The sequence below is a fragment of the Antechinus flavipes genome, chromosome 2 (assembly GCF_016432865.1).
Source record: "Antechinus flavipes isolate AdamAnt ecotype Samford, QLD, Australia chromosome 2, AdamAnt_v2, whole genome shotgun sequence".
Taxonomy (NCBI): domain Eukaryota; kingdom Metazoa; phylum Chordata; class Mammalia; order Dasyuromorphia; family Dasyuridae; genus Antechinus; species Antechinus flavipes.
Window position 1 is genome coordinate 404,164,550 of NC_067399.1, and position 25,414 is coordinate 404,189,963.

General features: G+C 41.3%; 1 protein-coding gene across 8 annotated transcripts in view; it reads left to right on the forward strand.

Moving 5' to 3' along the window:
• The first annotated feature begins 753 nt into the window (after nt 1-753).
• The window catches only part of LARP1 (La ribonucleoprotein 1, translational regulator), a 49,402-nt gene continuing 24,741 nt past the window's right edge, over nt 754-25,414 (forward strand). For 2 of the 8 annotated variants that reach the window (XM_051978766.1, XM_051978767.1), the window contains exon 1: nt 763-1,675. In XM_051978766.1, the coding sequence (XP_051834726.1) occupies nt 1,276-1,675 (400 nt within the window). In that variant the 5' untranslated portion in view covers nt 763-1,275. Of the gene's footprint in view, nt 1,676-23,023; nt 23,111-25,414 lie in introns of those variants that run through there. The other 6 variants (XM_051978769.1, XM_051978768.1, XM_051978765.1 and 3 more) reach the window with 5 other exon arrangements.

Sequence of the window (25,414 nt, forward strand, 5' to 3'; positions counted from 1 at the left end):
AGCTAAGTGGCAGACCCACGTCCGATCCTCCAGCGCTTTAACTTAATTCCTCCTCCTCCATTCTCCCAGTCTATAGCGCAGAAACTTGCCTAGGGGTTAAGGCACGTGGGGGAGAAAGTGGTTCGCCAAGGTCACCTAGGCTGGGCGGGGAAGGCCGAGAGCGCAAGGTTCGGGGACGGGGGGGACCCTGCAAGGCCCAAGCAAATGAATCCACCCAAGCTTTTGTGAGCCAGAGTGTCCGTTAATCAGCATTTTTCCTTCCCTATTCCAAATGCAAATTCATCTCCCACCAACTAGTCTGCTGTCCTCCGCTTAAGAAACGAAAGCAACCCGGCACTGCCGCCGCATGGCCCTAAATCCATGTGCTCCACCTGCGGCCTGGCTTCCCCATGCGGGCCCTTTAAGAGATCCCCGCCCCTCCGCGGCCTCCCCCATGGCTCCCTCCCTTCTGCGCTCTCCCTCTATCCACCTTTCCGAATTGCATCAGGCACGTGCTCGTCCCCGTCCCGTCGGAGCCCTCCTCTTCCCCCCCCCCACTGGGAACTGGAGCAGAGAGACTGGGGGAGGGAGGGGAGAAAAGGAGGTGGGGACGGAGTCAGGAGTGAGGGGAAGCGAAGCCGTGCGCGCGCGCTCTCTCCTTTCCCAGAGGCCGGGCTACGGCGCGCGCGGCCCCGCTACCCCGTCCCCGTCCCCGACCGCATCCCCTCCCCTCCCGTCCCAGAGACGCCGCGTTGCGAAGCGCGCCCCCGCCGATCGCGTGGTCTGCTCCGCTCCGCTCTCCCCTTCCATATTGCTGCAGCCCAGAGCAGGGAGCCCGGGTTGCCCCCGGGGGGGAAGAGGAGAGGGAGAGGAGTGGGAAAGGCAGAAAGAAGAGCCGCTGGGCCCCAGGCCTTCAGGGGTGGGGGGTGGCGGGGGGAGCCTACGACCCCAGGCGAGGAGACAAGACAGGGGTTCCCCCCCCCCGCCCCGGCACCGTCGCCGCCGCTCGGGGCCTGGGCTTCTCGACTGCTCCCTCCGACGGGGAGAGAGAGAGGGAGGGAGAAAAAGGAGGGGGCCGCGCCCGGCTGCTCGGCTCGAGTCGCCCCTCGACACTCCCCTCCTGCTCCGGCCCCCGGGGACGGAGAGGGGGGCAGCCCCCTGAGGCAGCCTTCCCGGAGAGGAGAGTGGCAAGGCCGGGCAGCTTCAGGAAAGTTTGAGGCGGCGGCGGGCGAGAGGGGTGGGGGCGAGACTGCCGCGGCGCCGGCGGGGGCTTCAGTTCGGGAGGCAGGCGCTCCTATGGCCACCGAGGTGGAGTCGCTCCCGCCGGGCAACCCCCTCCTTCAGGCCGAGGAGCACGGCGGGCTGGTGATGAAGCAGCCGCCGCCGGCGCCGCCGCAGCAGCAGACGCCGCAGTCCGAGGGGAAAGGAGAGCCTCTGGACGAAGGCGCCCGGTCCTCTCGGCCGCCCGGCTCGGCTAAGCCGTCCCGGGACGAGGGCCCCCAGCCCGAGAGGGAGAGCCTGCAGTTGCCGCCGCCGCCGCCGCCCCGGGGCGAGAGTGACGGCGGCAGTGGTAGCGAGGAGGGCGGTGAGACTGGCCGCCGCGAGTTCGTAGAGGCCCCTCCGCCCAAGGTGAATCCGTGGACGAAAAACGCGGGACCTACGGCCTTGGTCACCGTGAACGGACAGTCCCCGCCAGGTGGGTACTTGGCCCCTTTGCTTTCTCAGATCGTGCTTCCACGCCGCGCGGGGCCGCAGCAGGGTGGGGGGATGGCGCGAGCGAGGACTCCATCACGATTTTCTCCCTTCCTAACTACCCATCTGAAGGGTCTTCGCAGTCATTAGCCCCTCCCCAGGGTCCTCCCCGGGAGGTGACCCAGGCCCTGGACAGTCGTTTGCGCTTTGTAGTAGTCGGGGTCCGGGCTGGGGCAGGACTGAGCGGCCTTGCAGGGGCCGTAGCAGCTGGCGCGGGCAGCGGCGAGAAGGCCTCGAGCCCCTGGGAAAACTACTTTTCGGGTGTAAATGGCTCTTTTTCTCCCTTCGCTCACCGTTGCCTCCCGAAACACTCGCAGCCTGCGGGGGGGTGGGGGGGGGGGCAAGGGCGAAAGAAGAAATTCTCCTAAATCCCGCATCCCGCTTTTCGAGCTTTGCAATATTTAACGTATTGTAAGCGTTCTGTAAGCGTGTCCTGGACATAACGAGAGTTCGTAGGGATAAATATGGATTCTGAATTTCAAAGTTCCCTAATGTTCGATCTCTAGGTTGATGGATTAGGTGTTCTCCCCCTCACCCAGGAGCCCGTGGTGGGGGGGATTGAAAGAAGGAAACTAAACGTGTCATTGAGAATATGGTGAGGCACATGTGTACATGTGTGTGTGTGTGTGTGTGTGTGTGTGTGTGTGTGTTTCCTTCCAATACCCAGATACGTAATTTTTACAGGCTCTTCTCGGGGTTGGGTCGGGTCCTACCGAAATATCCAGCTAGGGAGCCGGACAAGAGGGGCGTGGAAATGTGGAGGGGTGGGGAAGGTGGGGGGGGGAGGTGGCGGAGGACAGTGAAAGTGGGGGCCCTGCGGGGCTGCGCCTTGTGAGTGACAGGTCTGCCCCTGCGGGGCGGCCACGCGGGGATCTGAGGGATTCGAGGCCCAGTGGCAGGGTTCGATTTTAGAACGCCGGCCCCGCCGGGCCGGGTGAGGGTGTATGCCTGTGAGTGTGTGTGAGTGTGTATGTATGTGTGTTTCACGGAGCTTCCTCCCCTTCCCAGCATTCCACTGCAGTAAAGACAACGTGGTTTCTCTCCTCACTGCCTGCCGAAATAGCATGTGATCCGGCCCAACATCCCCTCCGCTCAGCGTACCCTGTACCCTTCCCCTCCACTCCCCGCCTCCCCCAGCCTTGGGATGGGGTCTCCTCACCCCAGTACACCGAAGTTAGGAGCTGAATTTCCTGAGCTGGGCAACTGTATCCGAAGAGGGGAAGGCAGAGGGAGGATTGGGCCTGTGCTGGGAGCCTCGTGGCCTTGATTTTCACCCTTCGCCCTAGGTACCTGAGCCAGCCCATTTAAACTCATTTCATTCCTCCTCCCTCCTCTTCCTCCCCCCTCCCCCCCCCCAACCTATTTAAATTGGACAGGATCACTCAGCCTTATACTCTACTTGATCCTGAAATGGTGACTGGGAATGCAGACACTACCCCCTGTCTTGGTCTTCTGGCCCTCTTCCAACTAGGATGATGGTGATTCTCCCCCGTGTATAAGTCTACACCGTGGACTTGAGGGGAGACCTTAGGCCTCAGGAAAGTCAAATGGGAGGAGGTAAAATCATGCCTGGCATGAGGCCTTGGCCTGGAGGAAACTGAAAAGCCAGCCCTTAGATCAGTGTTGCAATGGCATTTCTCTTAAGGTTGCTTCATTGGAGGAGGGTTCATTTGGGATTTACTAACAGTACTTCAAATTGTGTTTAACCCCTCCCTTTCTACAACATGCTCTTATGCAAAAGATAATTTGGAAATCTCCATTTTCTTTAAGTTTATTTCTACCAGGGGATAAGGGAAAGGGACTTTGGTTTGGATACATTGAGCTAAAAAATGATCTAAATGGACTATCAGATCACTGAAGGAAAGGGAAGTGATCAGTAGCCACGTGTGGCTGTCTCCAGGCTGTTGAATAGCTAGCCTGCCTTCTGGATTTTAAATCCCAGTGAGAAACGTCAGAAGGCCTACAGGTGCATGTGCTGGCATTTTGTGAAAGCTGATGCCCTCTAAAATGGTGCGTCATCACCATTGTTGACATATGGGAAATGCATGGCCTGACTCTTGACTTTTCCCCCCTTCTCTCCTAACAAGATGGGGGAAGGTAGACATTCTTTTCAAGGTACTTCAAACCAAATCTTGCCCAGATAGGTTTCTGCGCTGTTAACTCTGTCATTGGAATCCTAGTTATTGCTATAGCACCAGTGGAATCAGTGGGACCACTGCAAAATCCTGTCTTCACACAGAGAAACAATTGAATCAGCTTAAAACTAAGATCTTGTTGGATGCAAAGCCCCTTTTGGAACTTGGAATTAGTGCTTTTAAAAATCCTAGGTTTTGTAGGAGAGCAAAAATAATGTGATTTGGGTACTAGTAGGCATCTTCTTTAACATACATGGTGTAGTAAACATAGAATGAGATCAGAGTTCAAGCTTTGGCTTTCTTAATTGCTGATAATAGCTGGGGTACTAGAATCAAATAAAACCTATGCTAAGTTTTATCTGTAAATATGAATAGCCGTAGTTGCCCTTCTTATATCATGAAGTAGCTGAGAAAAGTGCTCAGCACATACTGCCATGCCTCTTTGGGCATATGGGTGATAGGCAGATATGTTAAGAGAAAAGACAAGTATTCCAGGGTTCTGATTATGTTGTTTCTGTCACTGGAAGAGTCTCTGGTCTTCAATTTTCCTGAGTTTATTAAGATTGAATTAGATTGATTTCTGAGGTCCCCTTCAGACCTTACACGCCCATAGATTTGTTGGATAGGTTATTGCATTAATATCATGTTCTAGCTTTTTGGAAGCTACAGGACAGGGTGTAAACTTCAGGCTGCAAACTTTCCAAAGCTTGCTGTAGAAGCCTATTTTTATTCACTGGTTTGGCTCTGGTAGTATTTTTGAGGGGACATGCACAGTAAGGAGTAATGAAAGATGCTTTGAGGTCAAATACCTGCTCACTTTCCTATGTAGCTGTATCTAGGCTTATTTAAATGTGTCAACTTTTTACTATAGTAGATTATTCACATTGTCTTCTATAGAATTGTATTTCTTTAGTATTTCCTTTACTTGAAAAGAAGGAAACCCAGATTTGTGCTCCTGATCTTTCCCTAATTGCCTTATGACTTTGGGCCAGTCATGTCTCTTCTGAAATGTTTCCTCATTTGTGAAATTAAAGTGGACTATCTAGATAGTCCTTCAAAATTCTTTATAATACTTGGTACTCTCTTATGTATCCCATTTAATACAAACTGAAATTTAAATATTATACTCTTGAAAATAATTCTAGTCTTGCTTTATACAAATGGAGGACATTCATATAACCCAAAAAATTATTTATTTGGCCTCTCAATCTGTAAAAATAAAGGAATTGTAGTAAATGATTTCTAACTTGGTCATTTCTTAGATTTTCTGTTCTAAGTTTTCTATAGTTCTGAAAATTTTAAGGATTTTTCCAGCTCTTATGATCTCTTAATATATTATGTTCTTAAAATTGATTTAATTATCTCATGCTTAGCAGCCTAGGATCAAAATTGGGTTTTGTTCCCTGTCCACATGCCAGTTTGGGAAGTCAGAGGGTACTTTTGGGGGAGTAAAAAAACCCAGGCTGAAATTAAAGCATTTCTGTGCATGTGTTATAGTGAATCCCTATATAATTAATTTTTGAAAATCTACTTACAAGTACATCAAGAGACTACCTCCATTCATCAAAATCATTTACAATATATATAACATGTTTTTCTAAGGTAGTCTGAGGAAATAAAATTCACTAATACTATTTCTGTGCTATAGTTTTACATATTATATCTTAAGTGGAACATAGACTGGATTATAGCCACAACTAAAACTTTTACTCCTAGCCTAACTTTCCCCCAGATCTGGACAGTTCCTCTTTTCCCAATTTCCAGAGGTAGGAAATAAGGTTTTAAACCTAAATTTCAGTTATGATTTAAAAGATAACAGTTTGCAGTAATCTTTGCTATTGGATTTGATTCTGGGTTTATGATACACCCTCTCCAAGATCTGTGTTTTGTGCTTTAGGTGTGTTTTTTGGTGACTTGACAACATTTCACATCACTTTGCTAAGGTAGTACAGTATCAGAGAATATTAGAACTATGATTTTCAAGATTAGGTTCCAGCTTTGACTGGTGACTGTAACTCATTGTTGTGACCTTAGACAACTCGATTTTCAGCTCTTTGGCACTTCCTACCTTTTCAAGTCAATCCAGACTATTCTAAGTCCCCTAAAAATCGCTGGTGTTTTCCTAGTTCTCAACCTTAGAATATTTGCTACCTGTTTGAAACCCTAACCATTCCTTATCTAGCTCACTTGCCCCTTCCATGAAGTTTTCTCTAATGAATCTCAGGTTCCTAGATTTAGATTTATGGTAGGCCTTACTCCAAAGTCATCTGGTCCAACCTTTTGATTTGGAATAGGAACTGAGGCCTGGGTATTTGAAATAGTTTCCCCAAGGTTACACAGGTAACAAGCCAGGAGTTAACTCAAGTCTTCTGAATTTAAACCTAGTTTTCTTTATGCTATATTTGTCTGCCTCTGGTATGCAGTGATACAGAGTGAACTAAGCCAAACCAGAACAATTTGTATGAATCCCACAATAATACAGGAGGAGACATTAAAAGACTTCAGAATTATGATCAATGTAGGAAGCAATCATAGCTTCAGAGGATTGATTGGTGAGACAGGCCTCCTGCCTTTTGACAGAGAGGTGATAGACTTTAGGTATGGAATGAAGGAAGCATACATTTTCAGTCATATTCATTGTTCTTGTTTTGATTTGTACTTATTTGTTTCAAGAGAAGCATTAGGAAATGACGGCTACTTAATTTAAAAAAAAAAAAAAAGCAAAAATGAAAACTTTGAGAAGGGGGAAAGAAGCTTTCTCTCATCCTTCTTCTCATCCAGGTCACATTTTGCTCTGTCTCATATAATTGTTTTATATTCTTATTTATCTATTTAATCTTTGAATCTCCCCTAATGTAGAATACCTACTCTGCACATGGTAAGTACTGAATATAACATTTGAATTGAAGAAGCTGGTCTTATCTGATAACATCTCTTAACAATTCTAAAAATCTGTAATTTGCTACTTTCTAATCTATGAAGAGAGTGTTTAGTTAGTTGTAGTTTTGAAGTTGGGGATTAGCAAAGTAATGTTAGAATAGAACCAGGGCTGTGACATTTTATTATATGGATTCAATCTAGTTGTTGGAAACTTTTGGCTGATGTTTTTAACACATGTAAATTCTGACTAATCAGTGAATCTGTATTCCAAGGGGTTCTTAGTTGTTTTGGGGTTTGGGAGTGGCACTAGTTGGGATAACCAGCATTTAAACTATGATATTGGATTGTAGTCACTAGAAGTAAGTTTGTCAGCTTTTCCCTTTTTTTCTTTTATTCCTACCTCTCACAAGATACATTTGTATAGGAATAAACATTTTATTGTAGCTGTTCTTTAGTGTCACATTTTTTATCTCTGGTAACAGATTAATAAAAAGAGTAGCTGCATAGTGTAAGGTATAAGCTCTGGAAAGGAGCTGAAGCTTTTGGGATCCTCTGGACAATTTGGAATATATTAGGAAGGGATCATCAGAGAGGTAAGGTGCAGGGGCTGTTAAGCTAAATGTGAACCCCTGAATCTGAGTTGCAGGGAGTGTAATGAAAAAGCTGTGGATGGGATTGGAATCTAGTTCTACTCCCTAGCTTTGTCATCTATTGCTTGTGACACCTTGGACAAGTCACAGTCCTATCTTTGAATCTTGGTCTTTTCTTAACCTGTAAAATGAAAGAGTTGTTTTCTGACCTGCTAATATCCCTGCCAATTTGGAGAACATGATTTTGTGTTCTTCTCAAAGCCAAGTAAGTAATTTTAGGGAATTTGAATTATTTAAATCTTTTTTGTTTTTTAGCCTCAAAATCAGTGTTTATGGAATCTCTTGACAGTTAACAGTGGGGCAGATTGAATGGATAAGTGTAGGACATAGAACTAGATTTTTGAGAGCAAGTCCTACTCTCTCATTAGAGCACAGAAATTCTAAATAATCCATTTCCTTTTTCAGAGGAGATGCTCTTACAAGTTATAGATGATGAAACTGAGACCTGGAAGAGAAAAGTGATTTACTCAAACTCAGCTAATAAGTAGTAGGTTTTCTAGAGAGCCTTTTTTTTTTTTTTTTTTTTAAGAACGCTTTCCCATTACCATAATTTATCTATTTTTAGCCCTTTACTGGGCTGGGGGGGTGTCTTATTCTTAGATTTGTGCTAGGGATTTCTTTGGGGATCAACTCTAAAAAAACTCAATTTTCAGCTCATTACCAAGACCCTAGGGCTCATAAGTTCTCACTTTCTGCCATGGGTGCTCAGAGGTTGTGTTTTTTGAGAGCAAGTTTTAGTCTTCTCTTTCTCCCTAGGTCCTGTGTTCGTAACTATGAAATTTAAAGAGCCCAAGAGACATAGGGAGTTTTGCCTGTTGTGTCAGATATGCACTGCTTCTCTCTGTGCCAGAAGAGTGATCTCTGGTCATTTTGGAGACAGGGAAAACTTAAAGGATCTCAAAAGTCTTTTCTATAAAGAAATCTCTACTATGTATGTCCCAGAGTCCCTAGGCCATAGAGTTTAAGGAAGCAGAATGGAAAAAAGCCTTGGTCTTTGAGAGGTAGTATTTTGTATGGATAGAGAACTTGTCGTGGAATCCATAAGGTCTGGGTTCAAATATTATTTCTGATAATAGTATTCTGGACAGGTAACCTTTCCTCCCTGAGCCTCAGTTTCTTCCTCTGTAATACAAGGACAATAATAGCTTTAGTACCTAACTGGAAAGATTGTTGATAGACTCAAATGAAAGAATGTGGAAGGGTGTTTTTTAATTGTTGATAATTTTGTTTTATTAATTTTTTTATATACAAAACATATGCATGGGTAGTTTTTCAACATTGACTCTTACAAAACTTTCTGTTCCATTTTCTCCCCCACCCTCTCCCCTAGATGGCAGACAGTCCAGTATATGTTAAATATGTTAAAGTATATGTTAAATGTAATACATACGTATGTGTGTGAGTATATGTGTGTGTATGTATATATATATAGGCACACACACACACATTTTACAGTTATCTTGCTGCTCAAGAAAGATTGGATCTAATTGTTGATAATTTTAAAAGATATGGGGCATTCTGGGTGCCTTGTGGTAGGAAGTCAAATGGAGATTGCCTCACTTTTCTGAAGCTCTTAGGAAGGGGCTTGGAAAGTACCAGGGAGTTGGGCAGGGATTTCCATATCCAAAAGGGAAGACTGGATTCTGTTATTGGAATGAAGAAAGTGGTATGTATGTGCCTTTAGTACTAGGAGCCAATTAGCAAAATTAGGATAGAAACCTTTCTGGTGCAAGACTTGGTTGGTAGCCAAGAGGAGAAGTGAAGTTTATAGTCAGATGTCAGCAGTGGAAAGATGGGGGTGGCCATAGTAGCAGCCTGCCCTATTGTAACATGGGACCGGACTTCTATGGAAAGCTGGGTTTCTGAGGCCCTAACATTTGGAGAGATTGCTAGTATTTTGCTGCAGATGTGCCCCTTAAAAGAAATTGAGTCTATAGGGGAGAGAGTTGTTTTTATGAGCTTAATGTACAAGAGAAAGAGAACCCTGACCTACTCTCTGTCTTTCAAGAATTAGAGCAATAACAACTTCCATGAGGCTATTTGGGACCCTTTTTGCTATGACTTGTCAAAGGTTCTACTACTTGTTGAGCCATTTGTTAAGTTTTCTAGTCGTTTTCAATCAGGCATTTGGTGAAAGATTCCAATCCTAGCAGAATTCCCTCTACTTTACAGATAAAACCTGCTATCCAGTCCCATCATGAAATTGCCTTTCCTCTGACCTGGGATCAGTGGATTCAGACTTGGACCAACATTAACATTCAGTCTCTGACTTAGTAGCTCTTGGGTCTCCACAGTTAGGTCTTCTGTTCCAAAATACCTTGTTGGGCATAGCCCCATTTTCACAAACAGTAAGAATGGTGACTAGTATCGAGGAATTAAAATGAGCTTTCCAGTTCATTAAGTGGGAAGCTAGGCAAAGTCACAGTTCCTTTTTGGGGTAATCAACCAGGAGTGTCCTCAAGAAACCCAGTAATTCCAACTTGTTAAATACTTCCTCTGCATGAAAAGGGCCTATTTATCCTCACACTGAAATGGTTTGGGGCTGTTTGTACCTCAAGTTCCTAGCCTGAACTTGATAAGTACCAGGTAAAGAGAGTTCTATGTTCTCTTCTGACTTTCTATGTAGTCTGTGTTCTCTGGTCAGGCAGGGACTCTAGAACACTTTCAGTGCTTTATGTGTGTCCCAGTCAGAATTGACCCATTCTTCAGAAGAGAAGCCCTGAAGCACTGAGTCCTGTTGGTCTTGCTAAACACTAGGGTGTCAAAGTGATAAACACACTCACTCTCTCTCTCTCTCTTTCTTTCTGGATGTGAGTACAGGTATTGCTTTCTGCTCTGGGTTTGTTTTGGGGAATATTATGGACCATGCCTGGCCGAGCCAAAGTTCTAGGGACATAGAATCAAAGATGAGGCATTAATAATAGAGGGTAGAGTAGGGAAGAGGAATTTGGAGGTGTAGTTCAGCAAGCCTGAGGTCTTAAGAGACAAAATGTCTTTCTTGCTTTATGTTTGACTTTGTTCTGTATTTTATTTTGTTCTCATTTTTTAATAAAAATTTATCAAAGGTTTGCTGTTGACAGTATTATGGTTGGTGCCAGTGAGGTTTGGTCTCAGAAATCTCTGCTCCTGGAATTATCTTATTTTCCTAGAAATAGCCTATTGAAGAATTAAATATGTTTTAGATTCATTGATTTATATTTAAGAGGTACATTTAGGGCAGTGATATCAAAATGAAGTAGAAATTGGGGCCACCAAATGGATACATAAGAATCACTGATGGTCACATAATGTTTTAAAAAGTAACATTCTCACTGTATATATATTTTGTTAATTATTTTCCCACTTACATTTTTAATCTTTTTCAGGAAGCACTTGAGATATGTGTTTGCTATCTCAGATTTAGTGGATATCTAACCAAATTAGTTTGACAAATGAGGAAACTAGCCCAGGTTAAGTGACTTTGCCAGTCACAGCCATTTTTCTACAACACCAAACTGCCTTCTTTTGGACTTGTAGGAGTTTTGGGTCTTGTGGTTTGAAAGCATGATCTTTTAGGGCTGGAATGATCTGCTAAGTTGTGCTTCTTGGTCTAATTCTGGATAACTGAAATGATAGATTATCAGAATTGTAAGGGGGACCATACATAGAACAGAGAGAATGTTTGAGTTGGAAAGGATCGTATATATTTTGTCCAGCACTCTCATTTAACATAAGGGGAAACTGAGGCTTAACGAGGGAGAAATACTTAGCATTGCCATCAGGGCTGGAACCAAAACTAAGCCTTCAGTCCAGTTTGTTTTTGCTTTGTACTTTAACTTAATGTAGTGGTTAATTGCTTTTATTAGGGACATTCTTTTGTTTCCTGCCTCTTTCTTCCCCAGGGGTAAAGGATCTAAAAGAATAGAGATGTGACTTCCCTTTTAAAATACAGAGTTCTGAGTTTTCACTCTTGGATTTTAAAATAGTTCTCATTCAGACCATAGTTACCCATTGGGTAGAGCAAAGGGCCAGGAAGAACCAGCTATTTTGGGTGTATGATAATTGATCTTGTGATATAATTATGGGTAAGTAAGAGAAGGCTACTTGAATTGGAGCTTACCTTTGAAACTATCTTTCTATTTTAAAGTGGTACAGGATTTAGTGGATGTCTGTTCACTAATTAATATTGCTTTGGAGTGGAGATATTACTTTTTCCCTCTCCCACCCTCAGCTCCCCAACCTTTGGGAGGAAGGAGTTAACTGAAAGCTGAATGTGGGCCACTGGTTTAGGAACACTTATTCTTAAAGCAAAGATGTGCCAGTACAAGGAAACTTTTTCCTAAACTGATTATCCCATTCAATGGCAAAACCTTGAATTTGTACAAGGCTAGGAATTAAGAATTCCTGGGCCATTTTAAAGCCAAATCGTTTCTTCTTTCCTTTTTGCCTTCTTTGTAGGAACATAAAATGAATCGTCACTAGGAACCTTAGAAATTGTCAAGTCTATAAAAAAAATGCTTAGGAGAGGCATTATTTGAATCAAGGTCTTTGTCGCCAAATGGCAGTATTTTCCCACTTTACTATATACTACTTTCTCATATTTCATGCTTCATTTTTTTTTTCTTTCTGTAAAATGGTACTGCCTTATGTATTATTCTATCTCATAGCATTTCTCTGAGATATAAGTGAACCTTCTGGGTCCCCTCAGATGAAAGAGGTCCTATAAATCCAAATAATCATTGTTAAGAGTTTTGAAGGCCAGATGGGACCCAGAGAAGATGCTGCTTTGTACCAATCACCCTGGTTTTCATTCCTACCCCTTAAACTTGCAGCATGTTTGGAGAACAGTATCCCTGTGCAAGTGCTAGCAAATTATTGAGCTTCAAGATTGTAGGAGATTCTCCATCATGCTAAGGTGACTTGGTGATCACTCCCTAGGAGTTGAGTTCAAATCTACATTTATTGGATGACAAGGAATTCCAAGATGGCACCTGCCAAAAAGAGGGAGAATCTGAATTATCCTAGTTTCAGGTAAACCATGGGAATTATCCCATGAGTCTTGAGGGAGTTAGGCTGAATTAGGCTCTATGGAGTAGAGAGGCCTTGCTGTTCAATGTAAGCTAGGGATATAGATGATACTTCCTTCCCGTGGCTGCAATTACAGCCAACTGCTGAGGATTTAGAGGATTTGGCGCTTCTCTCTAATTCAGTTTTTGTTCCCACCCCCTTCTCAATTCACTCCTTCCCTCCACCTGCTTTTCAGACTCAACTGATTTTAAAAATAACAAGAAGAGGGATAGGTTAGTAGTTGTTTTTGGCAGCTTCTCAGTTGCACCTTGGATGCCTTCTCTAGCTTGGGGTGGTGGTCTGGCAACTTAAAGACCCTTAGAGAACTAAGGAGTAGGTAGAGATCAGGGAAGATGCTGAAGAGAAATGAGGAATGTCTTCTGGGAAAGAGGTAATGGTGGGAGTGCTGCATTTTGGAAAAGAGACAGAACTAGCAACTAAAGGAAACTTTGATTGGAAACAGACCCCTGGCTCAGTGGCTGCTTTTAAGATGGGCCACAGCAAGTCTTCCTCCCTCAGCTCAGGCTCATCATGCTCTGGATCCCAGAAATGGGAGTTACCAAAACCAAGTATTATGGTTTTCTTGGACATGAGCCTTGTGTTTCCATTGGGAACACTCTGCCCATATTCATTCACATCCGATGTTTCTTCTGAGCAGTGATAGAAGTAGTTGTGTACTTTTAGAAGTCTTGGAAGTCAACAGCTGTTCATCTTGGGAGCCTATACACAATAGCTGACATTTCTATTATACTTTAAGGGTTGTAAAGAATTTTACACACTCTTCTCAAATGATTTTTATTTGTACTTCTTATACTCTGAGATAGGAAGTACATGTGTTACTGCCTTTTTTTTTTTTTTTTAAACAAATGAGGAAACTGAGATTCAGAAGAGAAATGGTTTGCCCAGGGTCACACAATTTTATAGGGTAGAGCCAAAAGACAAACCTGGTCCTCCTGAATCAGTAGAATCTCATCATTCATTCTTTTCTTATCTCTACTTTCTGGAATTTGTAGTCTCTTTTAAAACTGAGCATAGACTCTGCCTTCTCCCATGAAATTTTGCCACCCGTCACCCTGAAAATGTCATGGTCTCCCCTTCTTAAAATTTACTATACTTAATATATTTAGATTTATCCCCTTGGTAAAATGTAAGCTCCCTAAGGGCTGGTTTTGGACTACTGGAAGATATGTATACTTAATATATAGTATAAGCTAAAGTGCCAGAAACAGCCAACACATCTGATAAATGCTGGTTAAATTGAATTTCTGCTATGCCATATCTGACCTTGGAGGATATGATGATTGGAGAGTAGCTTGCCTAGGTTTCATTTTTTTGGGACCTCTTTATCTGCTAAGTCATTTGGGGCTTTGCACCCAGGAAGAAGCCACATTCTTAGTGGCTGCATTCCTCTCCCTCTCTACTCTCCTGGTGCCTTGAGAAAGGATCAAATGTCTGTGGATTGCAAAGCAAAGCAAATCACATATCTGGGTCTCAGTTTCTTCATTCCATAAAATGAGGGGATTGATAGTTAATTTTTTTTTTTTAATTTGTTTTTATTTTTACTGAGGCAATTGGGATTAAGTGACTTGTCCAGGATCACACAGCTAGAAAGTGGTTGTGGCCAGATTTGAACTCAGGTCCTCCTGATTTCAGGGCTGGTGCTCTATCCACTGCCACTTAACTGCTCCTAGAATTAATCTTTTAAAATGATTCTGCAATAACCCATATTTTATAGTACTTTAAGGTTTACAAACAGTCCTTTTGTAATAATGCTTTAAGGTTCACAAGTAGCCAATGCAAATATTATTGCCATTTTCCAATTCAGGAAACCAAGGCCCATTGCAGCTAAAGTGTCCATGCAGTTGGTGAGAGTAACTAGGGCTGACATTTGGGGTGAGGAGCTTATAGACGTGGGTTTTCTGTCCTTACTCAGAATTGCTAGTGTCCCATATGACTAAAGGTTATCCATTCCCTATTCAGTATCTTAATCCTTCTGTTAACTTCCCCAGGCCAAAAGGAACCATCATTATGGCAGTGCTATAAAAAATCTTGAGCAACTCTTGTACTGTTTTCCTTGACAAAGTCTGGTACTTCTGAGCAGAATAGGAAAAGTGCATATTTGTCATCCTTTACTGATCTTCTAACATGTGATCATCAATTGGACCTAGAGTTAAGAGTCCTAGACCACTTTGGCTATCTGCTGAAGATTTCTCAGAAAGACACATTTTAAATATGTAAGATAAAATGCATAGAATTACATTATATTGAAATATAATTAACAATTTTTTTTTTTTTTAATGTTCACGCACCCCCAGGTTAAGAACCTCCTGGCCTAGAGGAAAGGGCTCATCAGAACAAAGGGACGGATGCACAAGTGTTAGGTATTTCCTTGACATTTTAGAACTTGGGAACATGGTTGTTAGTTGAGTTGATAAAACTGAGTTTTAGGAGAGTGATAGGTTCTCTGTTCATTACCAGTCTCCTCTTCCTTTAAAGGGAACCATGGGATCCTAGGATTTAGGCCTGCAAGATATTGAGATTGAACTAGGTGATAACTTTTTACAAAAGGGGAAGACTTAAAATTAGAGTATAGTGCCTTGCACATGGTAGACACATAAGATTTGATTTAGTTGAATTAAAGATCTCCATTAATTAGCTGGGGTTCCTCTGACTCCAAAGATAGTAAACAACTTGGTGAGCCTTTTGAGCACCATATCAGAATCTCAGGACTGTCACTGTTGTTTACCTCTGGGACTGAAGCTATGATTTCACTGGGATAGGGAACTTCTTAGGTGGGTACCTAGGAACTTTTTCTGAAATTTGAGGTCCCAGAATCACATCCTAAGTATGAGGAAGGCAAAAATTTAAACTCCTCCTCATGGAGGCCAGCTTTCTATCAATTTGCTGTGCTGTTTCTTTTTACTTCTGTGACTGTTGGTATGCAATTTAAGCTTTTTAAGCTTCAATTTACTCTTCTGTAAAATAAGGGTATTTCTAGCCCTCTATCTGTCTGTGATCTGTAATTGTTTCTTGCTTCTGCCCTAGAGGGGCTTGCTTTTTTTTTTTTTTTTTTTTTTTTTAAAACTAGACCAGCCTGGAGTCCTTCTGGTCCCTGAGAAAGTGTTTGACTTTCACAGTCCTACCTTTAGGGCAGGTGAGCTTTGGAGAATGTGACCTCGGAAGAAAGGTGGAGAATTGTAGTTAGTTTTACTTAGTCAGAGAGTTCTGGCCCCCCTAGTGGCTGAGAGAGATTCCACAATTTCCTGAGGCTTAATTGAGCTGTGTGAGAATAGCAATTCCTTAGTACTTTAGGATATTGCTAGAAGTCAAAATAATTGCCAAAGAAGATTTTCCCTTTAGAGAGGCCACGGGCATCTGTTTCCTTCATTCTGATAGATAGACGTTGGGGCTGGGTTTATCAGGAAGACAAATGATTCATTAGTCTCTAAAAGATTTCTTCGTTTGGTTCTGGTTTTACCTTCAGGGGCCACAAGTTTGACACTTCTGATCCAAAATCAAACCCATTGTGAGGATCTCAAGCATTTATGTCATTAGGCTCTCTAGGTTTGGTGTGATACTATACAAAGCCTTAGACTTGAAGTCAGAAAGATAATTAACATAAATGATTTGCTAAAGTCCATGCTTCTGGTTAACAGCAGATTTGGGAATGATGCTTATGTTAACCTAAGGCCACTGTGTGGGAAGGAGTCCAGCTTGTGTTTTTCTTGGTGTAATCAATACTTGTGTTTTGGGGTTGTGAATAGGGAAAGAGCAGAGGAAATTAACTTTGTGAGACCTAGGACCTCTAACATACTATCTTTGTTATGCAATGAAAGCCTATCATTACAACTCATTTTTATATCCAGGATCATCCTCCCTTTGGTGTTTTCTCCATATGAGCATACTTTTCTATCTGTTGAGGGCTGGCTCTCACTTTCTATAAAAGCACTCTTGCCCTGATCTTAACCATGAAGCTGTTCTTGGCTTTGGTTTTGTTTTGTTTTTTAATTTTATTCTAAGCTTAAACTCCAACTAAAATGGAAATTTCTATATACATGATAGGACAGAATATTAGGGTGGTACATGAAACGCAATTTTTATGTGCACCTTGCTTTTTAAAGTATAGAATAAATTCATCCTGTAGCTTTCTAAACTGTACTGCTTGTCAGTGCTTCTTTCTGGCCTCCCTTCTGTTCTCTATGCGGTGTATTAGGCTAGGCCTCAGGAGAGAGGCCTAGGGTCTGATCCCAGCTCTGCCATTATCTAATTTTGGGTGACCCTGAAAGAAGTCACTTTTACTTTCCTTATTTATAAAGGGAACAGTTGAATTAGGTGGTTTCCTGGTTTCCTTCCAGATTGTTGTTGTTCAGTTGTGTCGGATCTTGAGGAACCCATTTTGGGTTTTCTTGGTAAAGATACTAAAGTGGCTTTGCCATTTCCTTCTCCAGCTCATTTTACAGATAAGGAAATTGAGGCAAGCAGGATTGGAAGGTCTGGCTAGGTCACACAGCTAGTTAGTGTTTGAGGTCAGAATTGAACCTAGGAATAGGAGTCTTCTGTTTGCAGGCCCAGCGTCCTATCCTTGATACTTGGAATCAAGTGCTCACTTCCCCACTAACTAGTATGATCTGTGTGTTTAATTATGATTCATTCCTTCCCCAATCACAGCATACTCCTTGGTCCTGAGCAGAATAGGTACTTCACTTTAGGGAGATGTCAGACACAGAGAGCAATTAAAGTAGGCATAGGGAATAGAGAAGGTGAATACAATGAAATAACAAGAGATGGGCACAAAATGAATAGTGAGGGAATGAAAAAAACACTCACTGGTCCCAGTGTCATGAGATTAGGTTCAATTATTAAGTCACTAATCATTATGTGATTGTGAGGAGGTAGGTCACTTGCTTTCCAGCTGGGCCTCAACTTCTTCCCTTGTAAAATGAGAAGTATCAGACTTGATTTCTATAGTTTTCCTCAGGCAATAAACAAGTGTTTGTTGACTATTTAAAAATCTGAAAAACAGTGCTTGTCTTGGTTGTATACATATTCTTACTCTTATCTAGCAAGTAAATTTGGCATGATCTTTTTCAGTTAACTTGATGATTTAACTAATGTTTGAGTAAATGAAAGAAGTGAATATTAGACAAAATGATCAGTTCTGCTTTTATTTACTTTTTGATTCATGCGGACAATTTATCCCTCTGGTGTGCCAATTAGGCCCCAATAAAGTAAATTATCTGGTCATGAATGAATAATATCTGAAATATAGACCTTAGAAATAATCTAGTTCAACAGCTTTTATAGAGGATAAAACAAAGACCAATGAGGTGAAATAGCTTTCCTATGTCAATTATATAGTGAATAGCAAAAGGTGGAATTAAGAGTCCCAGTCCTAGAATTCCATAGTATCTCTTTATTATTGAATGCAAGAGTTTACAGATAAGCACTTATATGAATTTCTTAGTGAGAGATGGGGGGGGGGGGACCCACAAATTGGAAACAAATCTAAAGTTTGAACCACAACTCTGCTGCTTTCCTTTATGACTGGGCAAACTTCCCTGTGGCTTCAGTTTCCCTATCTGTAAAATAAAGTTGGTTGTGGGGAGTGGTTGGATTAGACAAATCCTCAGTCCTTTCTGGCTTTACCCTTATATTGTTCTGCTATATTTGCTTGAAGGAAAGGGGACAGCTAAACAGCAACTTCTTATTCTAGAGGACTCTCTCCTTGCTGTGTAGTTAGCCCTTGATCCTTATTTATTGGGAGTCGAAGGAAATTGAAGCTCTGAGAAGGGAGAGGCCTGTCTGGCTCTCACACTGCTGAGTCATGCACTGACTTCTGGTAGGAATGAGTTGTAGTGATCAGGACAGGGTCTAGCAGCATGGACATAGATGCTGAGGACAATATAACCTCGCCCAGAAGAGCATCTACATTCCCTGAGAAAGACTCTTTTCCCACACCCCATCTCAAGTATGTTCCTTTCAGATGCAAAACCCAAATTGTTTTGTTTCTGTATAAAAGTAAGCCATGAGAAAAAGTCTCTTGGCAGTTCTTTGTCATGGCCACTAAGTGAACATCTTGGTGTCTCTCTCTTTAATAAAGTGCCTTTTCTTATCACAGCCTTTTGTGTAGCGTTTGCCCTAACTTGGTATTCCAGAGACCTAAGAGACCTACCCATTTTCCTGCCACGATCCATACCTCATCATAAGGTCCCTAAATACAGGCTCTATCTATTCAAAGAAGCTGTTTAATGTCTTGGGGGGAAGCACTGAATGACTCTTCTACTTCTGTTCCTTTCAGGGACCTTCAGGTGCACATTGCTATCTTCTGCCACAGATATTTTTAAATGGCCATGAATGAGCTTGTTACAGACCCAGGATTCCGAAGCGTTTTTGGGATCATGAACTCCTCTGTAAATCCCAATGACCCTCTTCTCAGAATAATAATTTAAAATGCATAGCATTACAGCAAAAAACTAATTATATTGAAATAATTATCTTTTTAAAGTAGAGAATGCTTAGTTTCAGGGAAACTGGCTTTCTGCTGTAAGCTTTTGGTTACAAAAAGATCAAAAGGAAACTTTGTGCTCCAAAAACTCCCATATAGACAATTGTAGGGGACACAGTTATGTATACATTAGTCTGCATGCAGCTAGGTGGCGACATAGTACATAGTACACAGAGCAGTGGACCTGAAATCGGGAAGACCTCAATTCAAATTTGACACTTCATAGCTTTGACCCTAGGCAAGTCATTTAACCTAGCAGTCTCTGTATTCTTGTCTGTAAAATAGAGATAATAATAGCACCTTCATGTTGGGACTGCTATGAAGATAAAATGAGATAATACTTATAGACAGCTTGGCAAACCTTTGCAAATACCATATACCACTAGCTGCTATTGTTATTGTCATTGACATTATTAAAAGTTTAATTTGTGATGGAAAGTCCTGAATCTGGGAAATCAGGAAAAGCTTCATGCAGGAAATTGTTCTTGAGCTAAGCTTGGGAGGAAAGTAGGATTTGAAGAGGCTGAGGTTCGTAAGGAAGGGGATAGGATGGATTATTTTGAGTTAGGGATGACAAATATTAGCCAGTGTGGCTTGACTCCATTCTTTGAATTGGGAAGTAATACTATGATCTGTAAATTTATGTTGAGACTATATCTTCTTTTCCTAGTACTAGGGGAAAAAACACCTTCAAAATTAGAAGGTTAATTATCAGGTTGACTAATAAAAGAAAATGACAAATATAACAGGAAATGTAGGAAAATTGAAGCACACTTGCATTTTTGGTAGAGTTGTGAACTGATCTAACCATTCTGGAGAACAACTATATATATACTTTTTGACTCAGCACTTAACTTTACTAAGAGATCAAAGTAATTTGTACAAAAATATTTAGCAATTACAGTTGTGGTGGAATACTGTTGTGCTGCAAGATGATGAATGGGCAGATTTCAGAAAAACCTGGAAAGACTTTTTTTTTATAGCTTTTTATTTACAAGATATATGCATGGGTAATTTTTCAGCATTGATAATTGTAAAACCTTTTGTTCCAATTTTTCCCCTCCTTCCTTCCCCCCCCCCCCCATGGCAGGTTGACCAATACATGTAAAATATATTGAAGTATAAGTTAAATACAATATATGTATACATGTCCATACAGTTATTTTGATGTACAAAAAGAATAGGACTTTGAAATAGTGTACAATTAACCTGTGAAGAAAATCAAAAATGCAGGCCCAAAAATAGAGGATTGGAAATTCTATGTAGTGGTTCATAGTCATCTCCTAGAGTTATTTCACTGGGTGTAGCTGGTTCAGTTCATTACTGCACTATTGAACTGATTTGGTTCATCTCATTGCTGAAGATGGCCACGTCCATCAGAATTGATCATCATATAGTATTGTTGTTGAAGTATATAATGATCTCCTGGTCCTGCTCATTTCACTCAGCATCAGTTCATGCAAGTTTCTAAAACCTGGAAAGACTTATATGAACTCTGTATCCATCTTGGATCTTCACAAATGCTGTGAGATACTGAGGATCTGTGGTATTTTCATTTGAGGAAGCCAATTGCCCCAGACTACATTGGAATTTTGCATATACTTTATAGTTCAGATTAATTCTAATCTCTTGATTGGCTACTTTTCCTACTGTTTTGTGGGCTTTGAAATTTTTGTCTTCACAGCCATCAAGTGTGACCAAACCTGAGCAAGTTAGCTGTCCCCTCTAGCCCTTGGTAGCTTGTCTTTGAAGTGTACTCAGTCGATCTTGAAAGTCTCTCCCAGTTTTAACATTGTATCCAAATTAGATCATAGAGACCGGGTGTGTTTTTTTGTTGTTTTAAAAGTCCTAGGCTTGGAATCAGAAGCTCTAGGTTTATGTCCCAAGTTCTTCTGCTACCTACCTATATGATTTTGTGTCTCTGCTTCGGTTTTCATTTACTCTAATGTGATTTCAGTAGCCCTTTCTAGTGCTAGCATTCTGCTTTCTGAGGGGCCTCTGTACCCAAAATTCACTTTCCTACGTGGGTTGAATTTGAAAAGTATGTGATAAGATGTGAGAGCTTTATATCCCAGATTATCTCTTGGCTCCCATCTAAACTCTTCTAGAGGATCTTATCCCAGCTCCTTTGCTGCATAAAGTTACTATTGTCTATAGCGTTTTTAAAAACCCCATAAATATTGACATTGTTATTTTACAGCCTGGTAAAGGAAATATAATGGGGAGTTGAAACTCTGGTTCAAAATCCAGATCAGCTTCTTACTATCTGTTCAATCAGTACTGAACAAGTCCTTGGAACCTCGAGTCACTTGTTATAGCTTCCTCATAAGAGTTAATTGTGAGGAGTAAATGAAATCATAGATTGAAAAAACATTGTGAAAATGTGAGGGTTTTTTTTTTTTTTACTCTAGCCTCTAAAGAAAAAAATGAGATATAGCTGTGAAGAGTTAAGAATTAGTAATCAACTATCTAGTGCAATTTTTGTCAGCGGTCATCATAAGCTTTTCAGTCTTGACACATAAAACACAGAATAGTGGAGTCAAAAGGGACATTAGAATATAAAATGATAAAGTCAGAAAGGACCTTAGATTGGGACCAGGAAATATAAGCACAAACATTTATAAGTCACTCAGGTTTTTAACCTTAACTTTTTAAATGAAGAAAATGAAAACCAGAGAGATAGCCAGTCTCCCTTGGGAAATGAGAGATAGATTAGGACTATAAGACAGATTTGACTCCTTCTTCTTACCTTGGTTTAATGTCATTTTTATAATCAGACTGGACCTTTAGTCCATAGTCCAATACTCTTAGATTAACAGAACAAACCGATAGTTTCAGAAAAGGGAAGTATTCTGTCTTACATATATGTCTCAACTTCTAGTACTCTGATGTTATTCAAACTTTTCCTTTAAAAAAAAAACTACCTTATTTATTCTAATTCTAATTACATGCAAAGACAATATTAAACATTAATGTTTTATAAAATTTTGACTTCCAAATTTTCTCCCTCCTAAAAACAATAAGCAATTTGATGTAAGTTATATGTTTGCAATCATGCAAAATTTGTTTTGTGAAAGGTGAAACACTTTGAGGGGGAAGAAGGAATGAATATAAGATGCATCAATATGCATTTAGACTCCATTACTTCTCTCTGGATAGTGGTTAGCATTTTCCATCAGGAGTCTTTTGGAATTGTCTTCAATATTTCATTTTATGCTGAGGAAAAAAGTTAACTGAGTCAGTCATAATTGGTCATTGTTACTTTTAACTATGCACAATATTCTCCTGATTCTTCTCACTTCACTCACTATCAATTCATATAAGTCTTAACAGATTTTTCTGAAATCTGCCTGCTCATCATTTCTTACAGCACAGTATTTTGTTACATTTATGTATCAAACTTGTTCGGCCATTCTCCAATTGATGGACATCCTCTCAACTTCCAATTCTTTGCCACTACAAAAATTTTTGTACATACAGGTCTTTTCTCCTTTTTTATGATTTCTTTGGAATACAGACCTAATAATGTCTACCTTTTAGTTTTTTAGGTAGCCTTTTTTCATACATTATAGTTATTTTTGGATATAGCCACCACCTAGTGAGCTGTTATCTCTTCCTTATATTAAAGGTGAGATAATTGAGTTATAAAGAAGTTAAATGACTTCCCCAGGGTCATATTGCTAGTAAGTGTCCAAGGTAGGATTTCTGCAGCTTGTAAACTAGTTATAGAACATTTGTAAGATTTGCAAAGTACTTTATATTCACAGCAGTTCTGCAAAGAATTCTTTTTTTTCCTCTGCCCTTCCTACACATGCACACACCTATCTGGTCTGTGAAGGATCAGGAGGACATCTGGGCTGGTGTGATCACTAACATTCATTCGTTTTATTCAGGCTGGTCTTGGGGTTAGGTGAGTGAATCTGAGAGGCTTTAGGATTGGGGATTGGAATACAGTCATCTATGAGAAGAGGGATGGTCTGAGCCATCCAGGTCACTGTGAACTAAATATAGTTGGCTGGGGTTCTCAAATGGCCTATGGTCACATGACTATTTATCAGGGGCTCTTCCATCCAGAAGCTGCCTTGAGGAGGGAGGGATACACACAGCTCAGCCATCCACTCTGGCTTCCAGTGGACTTGAAGAAAATGATTTTACATTCTTAGGTGTGTTCTCTTTCTCTCTCTCCTCTTTCCCTTTCCCCTTCATTTTTCATTGATTCTTTTTGATTGGGGGGCAGGATAGTTCTGAAAAACAGGTAGAGAAAATCGTCCCAGAGAGTAGCTAGCATTTAGAATATAATGTGAGAGCAGGTCCTGAAGTTAATCTGTTTCTTGTCCCTTTGCTTTGCAGCTAGGAGTGGAAGGTAAAAATGGGAAATCTGTGCTTCTTACACTGTGCTCTGTGTCTTCTGACAACTGAAAAAACACTTAGCTTTTCATAGGCTCTGCCACCACTCAATCCTTAGATCATGATGGATGACCACAGGTGGGGAGATGGGAGATGGGATATGGGTCCCCATATTCCTTCAGACAGCTCTATTTTACTTTGTGAAACTTCTCAGGAGCTAGAGAACCTGGCTAAGAGTCATTGCAGGAGACTTCACAGTGTTGAAGAGGAAACTAATTACAATGACATATATTATTTTTTCTACCAGAGTTCATGGACCTCTTCCCTTTCACCCACCCCCAGGTTTTCTTAGACTGGTTTGTAGACTCCTGATCCACTCTACTAATCTAGGTTGGCATTGGAAGAGAACTATCAGTATAGTCTGTAGTTACAGGGACTCATATTGTAATCTTGAATTTTTTTATTTCTTGAATTTGTTGTGTTGTGGGGAGAGTAATTTGGTGCTTTGGGAGTAAAAGGTGAACTCTCTTATGTGTCCAGTATTGGTGGTGGCTAGAAAGCCCCATACTATATGCACAGTTAAACATAGGGTGAGTTTTTCTCGTTGTATTAGGCTGTTTGGTTCTGAGTGTCGTGGCTTTTACTAGGGCTTGTCAGTATTTGTTGGGGTTAAATTCCTTTGGGGAATGGTGTCACTTTTTGGGAGAAATGATAGAATTGTCTCTCTACCTGCCTCTCTCTGCCTCTCACTGAAGTCCACCCTTCTAACTTAGTCTGGGACATCTGTTTTGCCTGTCTACTTCCCTATTCATTTAGTTGATCCAGGCCAAGATGCTTTGGTAGCATGAGTAAGGGATGGGAGTTGCTGGGTGCAGTTTTATCATATGACCATAGCTCCTTTCCCTAAGTGTTGATTGCTTATTGCTTGTCTTCTAAGGGAAGGTACCTCTATCTGGCATTCTGTCTGCCTAATTGGTAAGACTTCAGGTGCTGTTTAGTTATAAAGAACATTAAAAATCTATTTTAGGCTTCTTAACTTGTCCTTTTATGTATTTAAAAACCATTCTGAACAGAGGTCCATAGACTTCACCAGACTGCCCCAGGACTGTCTGTGACACAGGAAAAGTTTAGTTACACCGATCTAATTCAGTCTCATTTTATAAATAAAGAACCTTGAAGTATAGAGGTCATATGACTTATCCAAGGTCATTAGATTATTGTAAAACCACAGCTTTGATCCTGTGATCTTTTAGCATCTAATCCAGTATTCTTTTAAAGTGAGCATGCCTTGTTGTTTCTGTGTTGCCTTGAGTGGCATGAGAAGTCGTTGTTTTCCCTAAAAGGCCTTTGATGCCTAGTTGGAAGGAGAGAGGACTGGAATTAGAAAGGTCCTCACTAATGTGATCCAAGGCACTCAGAGCTGTTTTGAGATAGGGCTGAGCCCCAGGAAAAAGGGAGGTGGCTTCCCTGTCCCAAAAACTCTAGCCTTTTGGGACTCAAATCCAGAATTGAGGAGGAAATACTGTTCACCCAAGGGCCCTAGGAGCAAAAGCTAATTAATTAATGTGGGTAATGGGGTCAGCGACTGGGTCTTTGTCGAGCTGGGAATACATTGTGGCCGAAATGGATCATTGAGTTGTAGATTGAGAATTGGGAGGGATCCTCAGAGGCTATTTAGCCCGAGCCTTTAATTTGACTCATGAGGAAGCTGTAGCTCAGACCTGAATGGTTCTATGGCTTGTCCGAATTTCAGAGCTCAGCCCTTCCTAACTGGGAACAGTGAGCAAAAGAGAGTTTTTAATTCCATTTTTGGTATGTGATAGATTTTTTGGGGGAAACAGAAACTTTAATGCACATGGAAAGAGGTTACAGTCTTTTAAGAAAAAATTAAAACTGGAAAGGAGAAAATCCAGCCTTCTCATTTTATATAGGCAAAATGAGTTCCAGAGAAGGAAAGAGTTTTATGAGATGGATTTGGGGGATCACAATTTGTTCTCCATCCTTTTTTTTTTTTAATTCTTTGGCACTTTATTTATTTTTTAAAAATAATTATAACTTTTTATTGACAGAACCCATGCCTGGGTAATTTTTTCTACAACATTATCCCTTGCACTCACTTC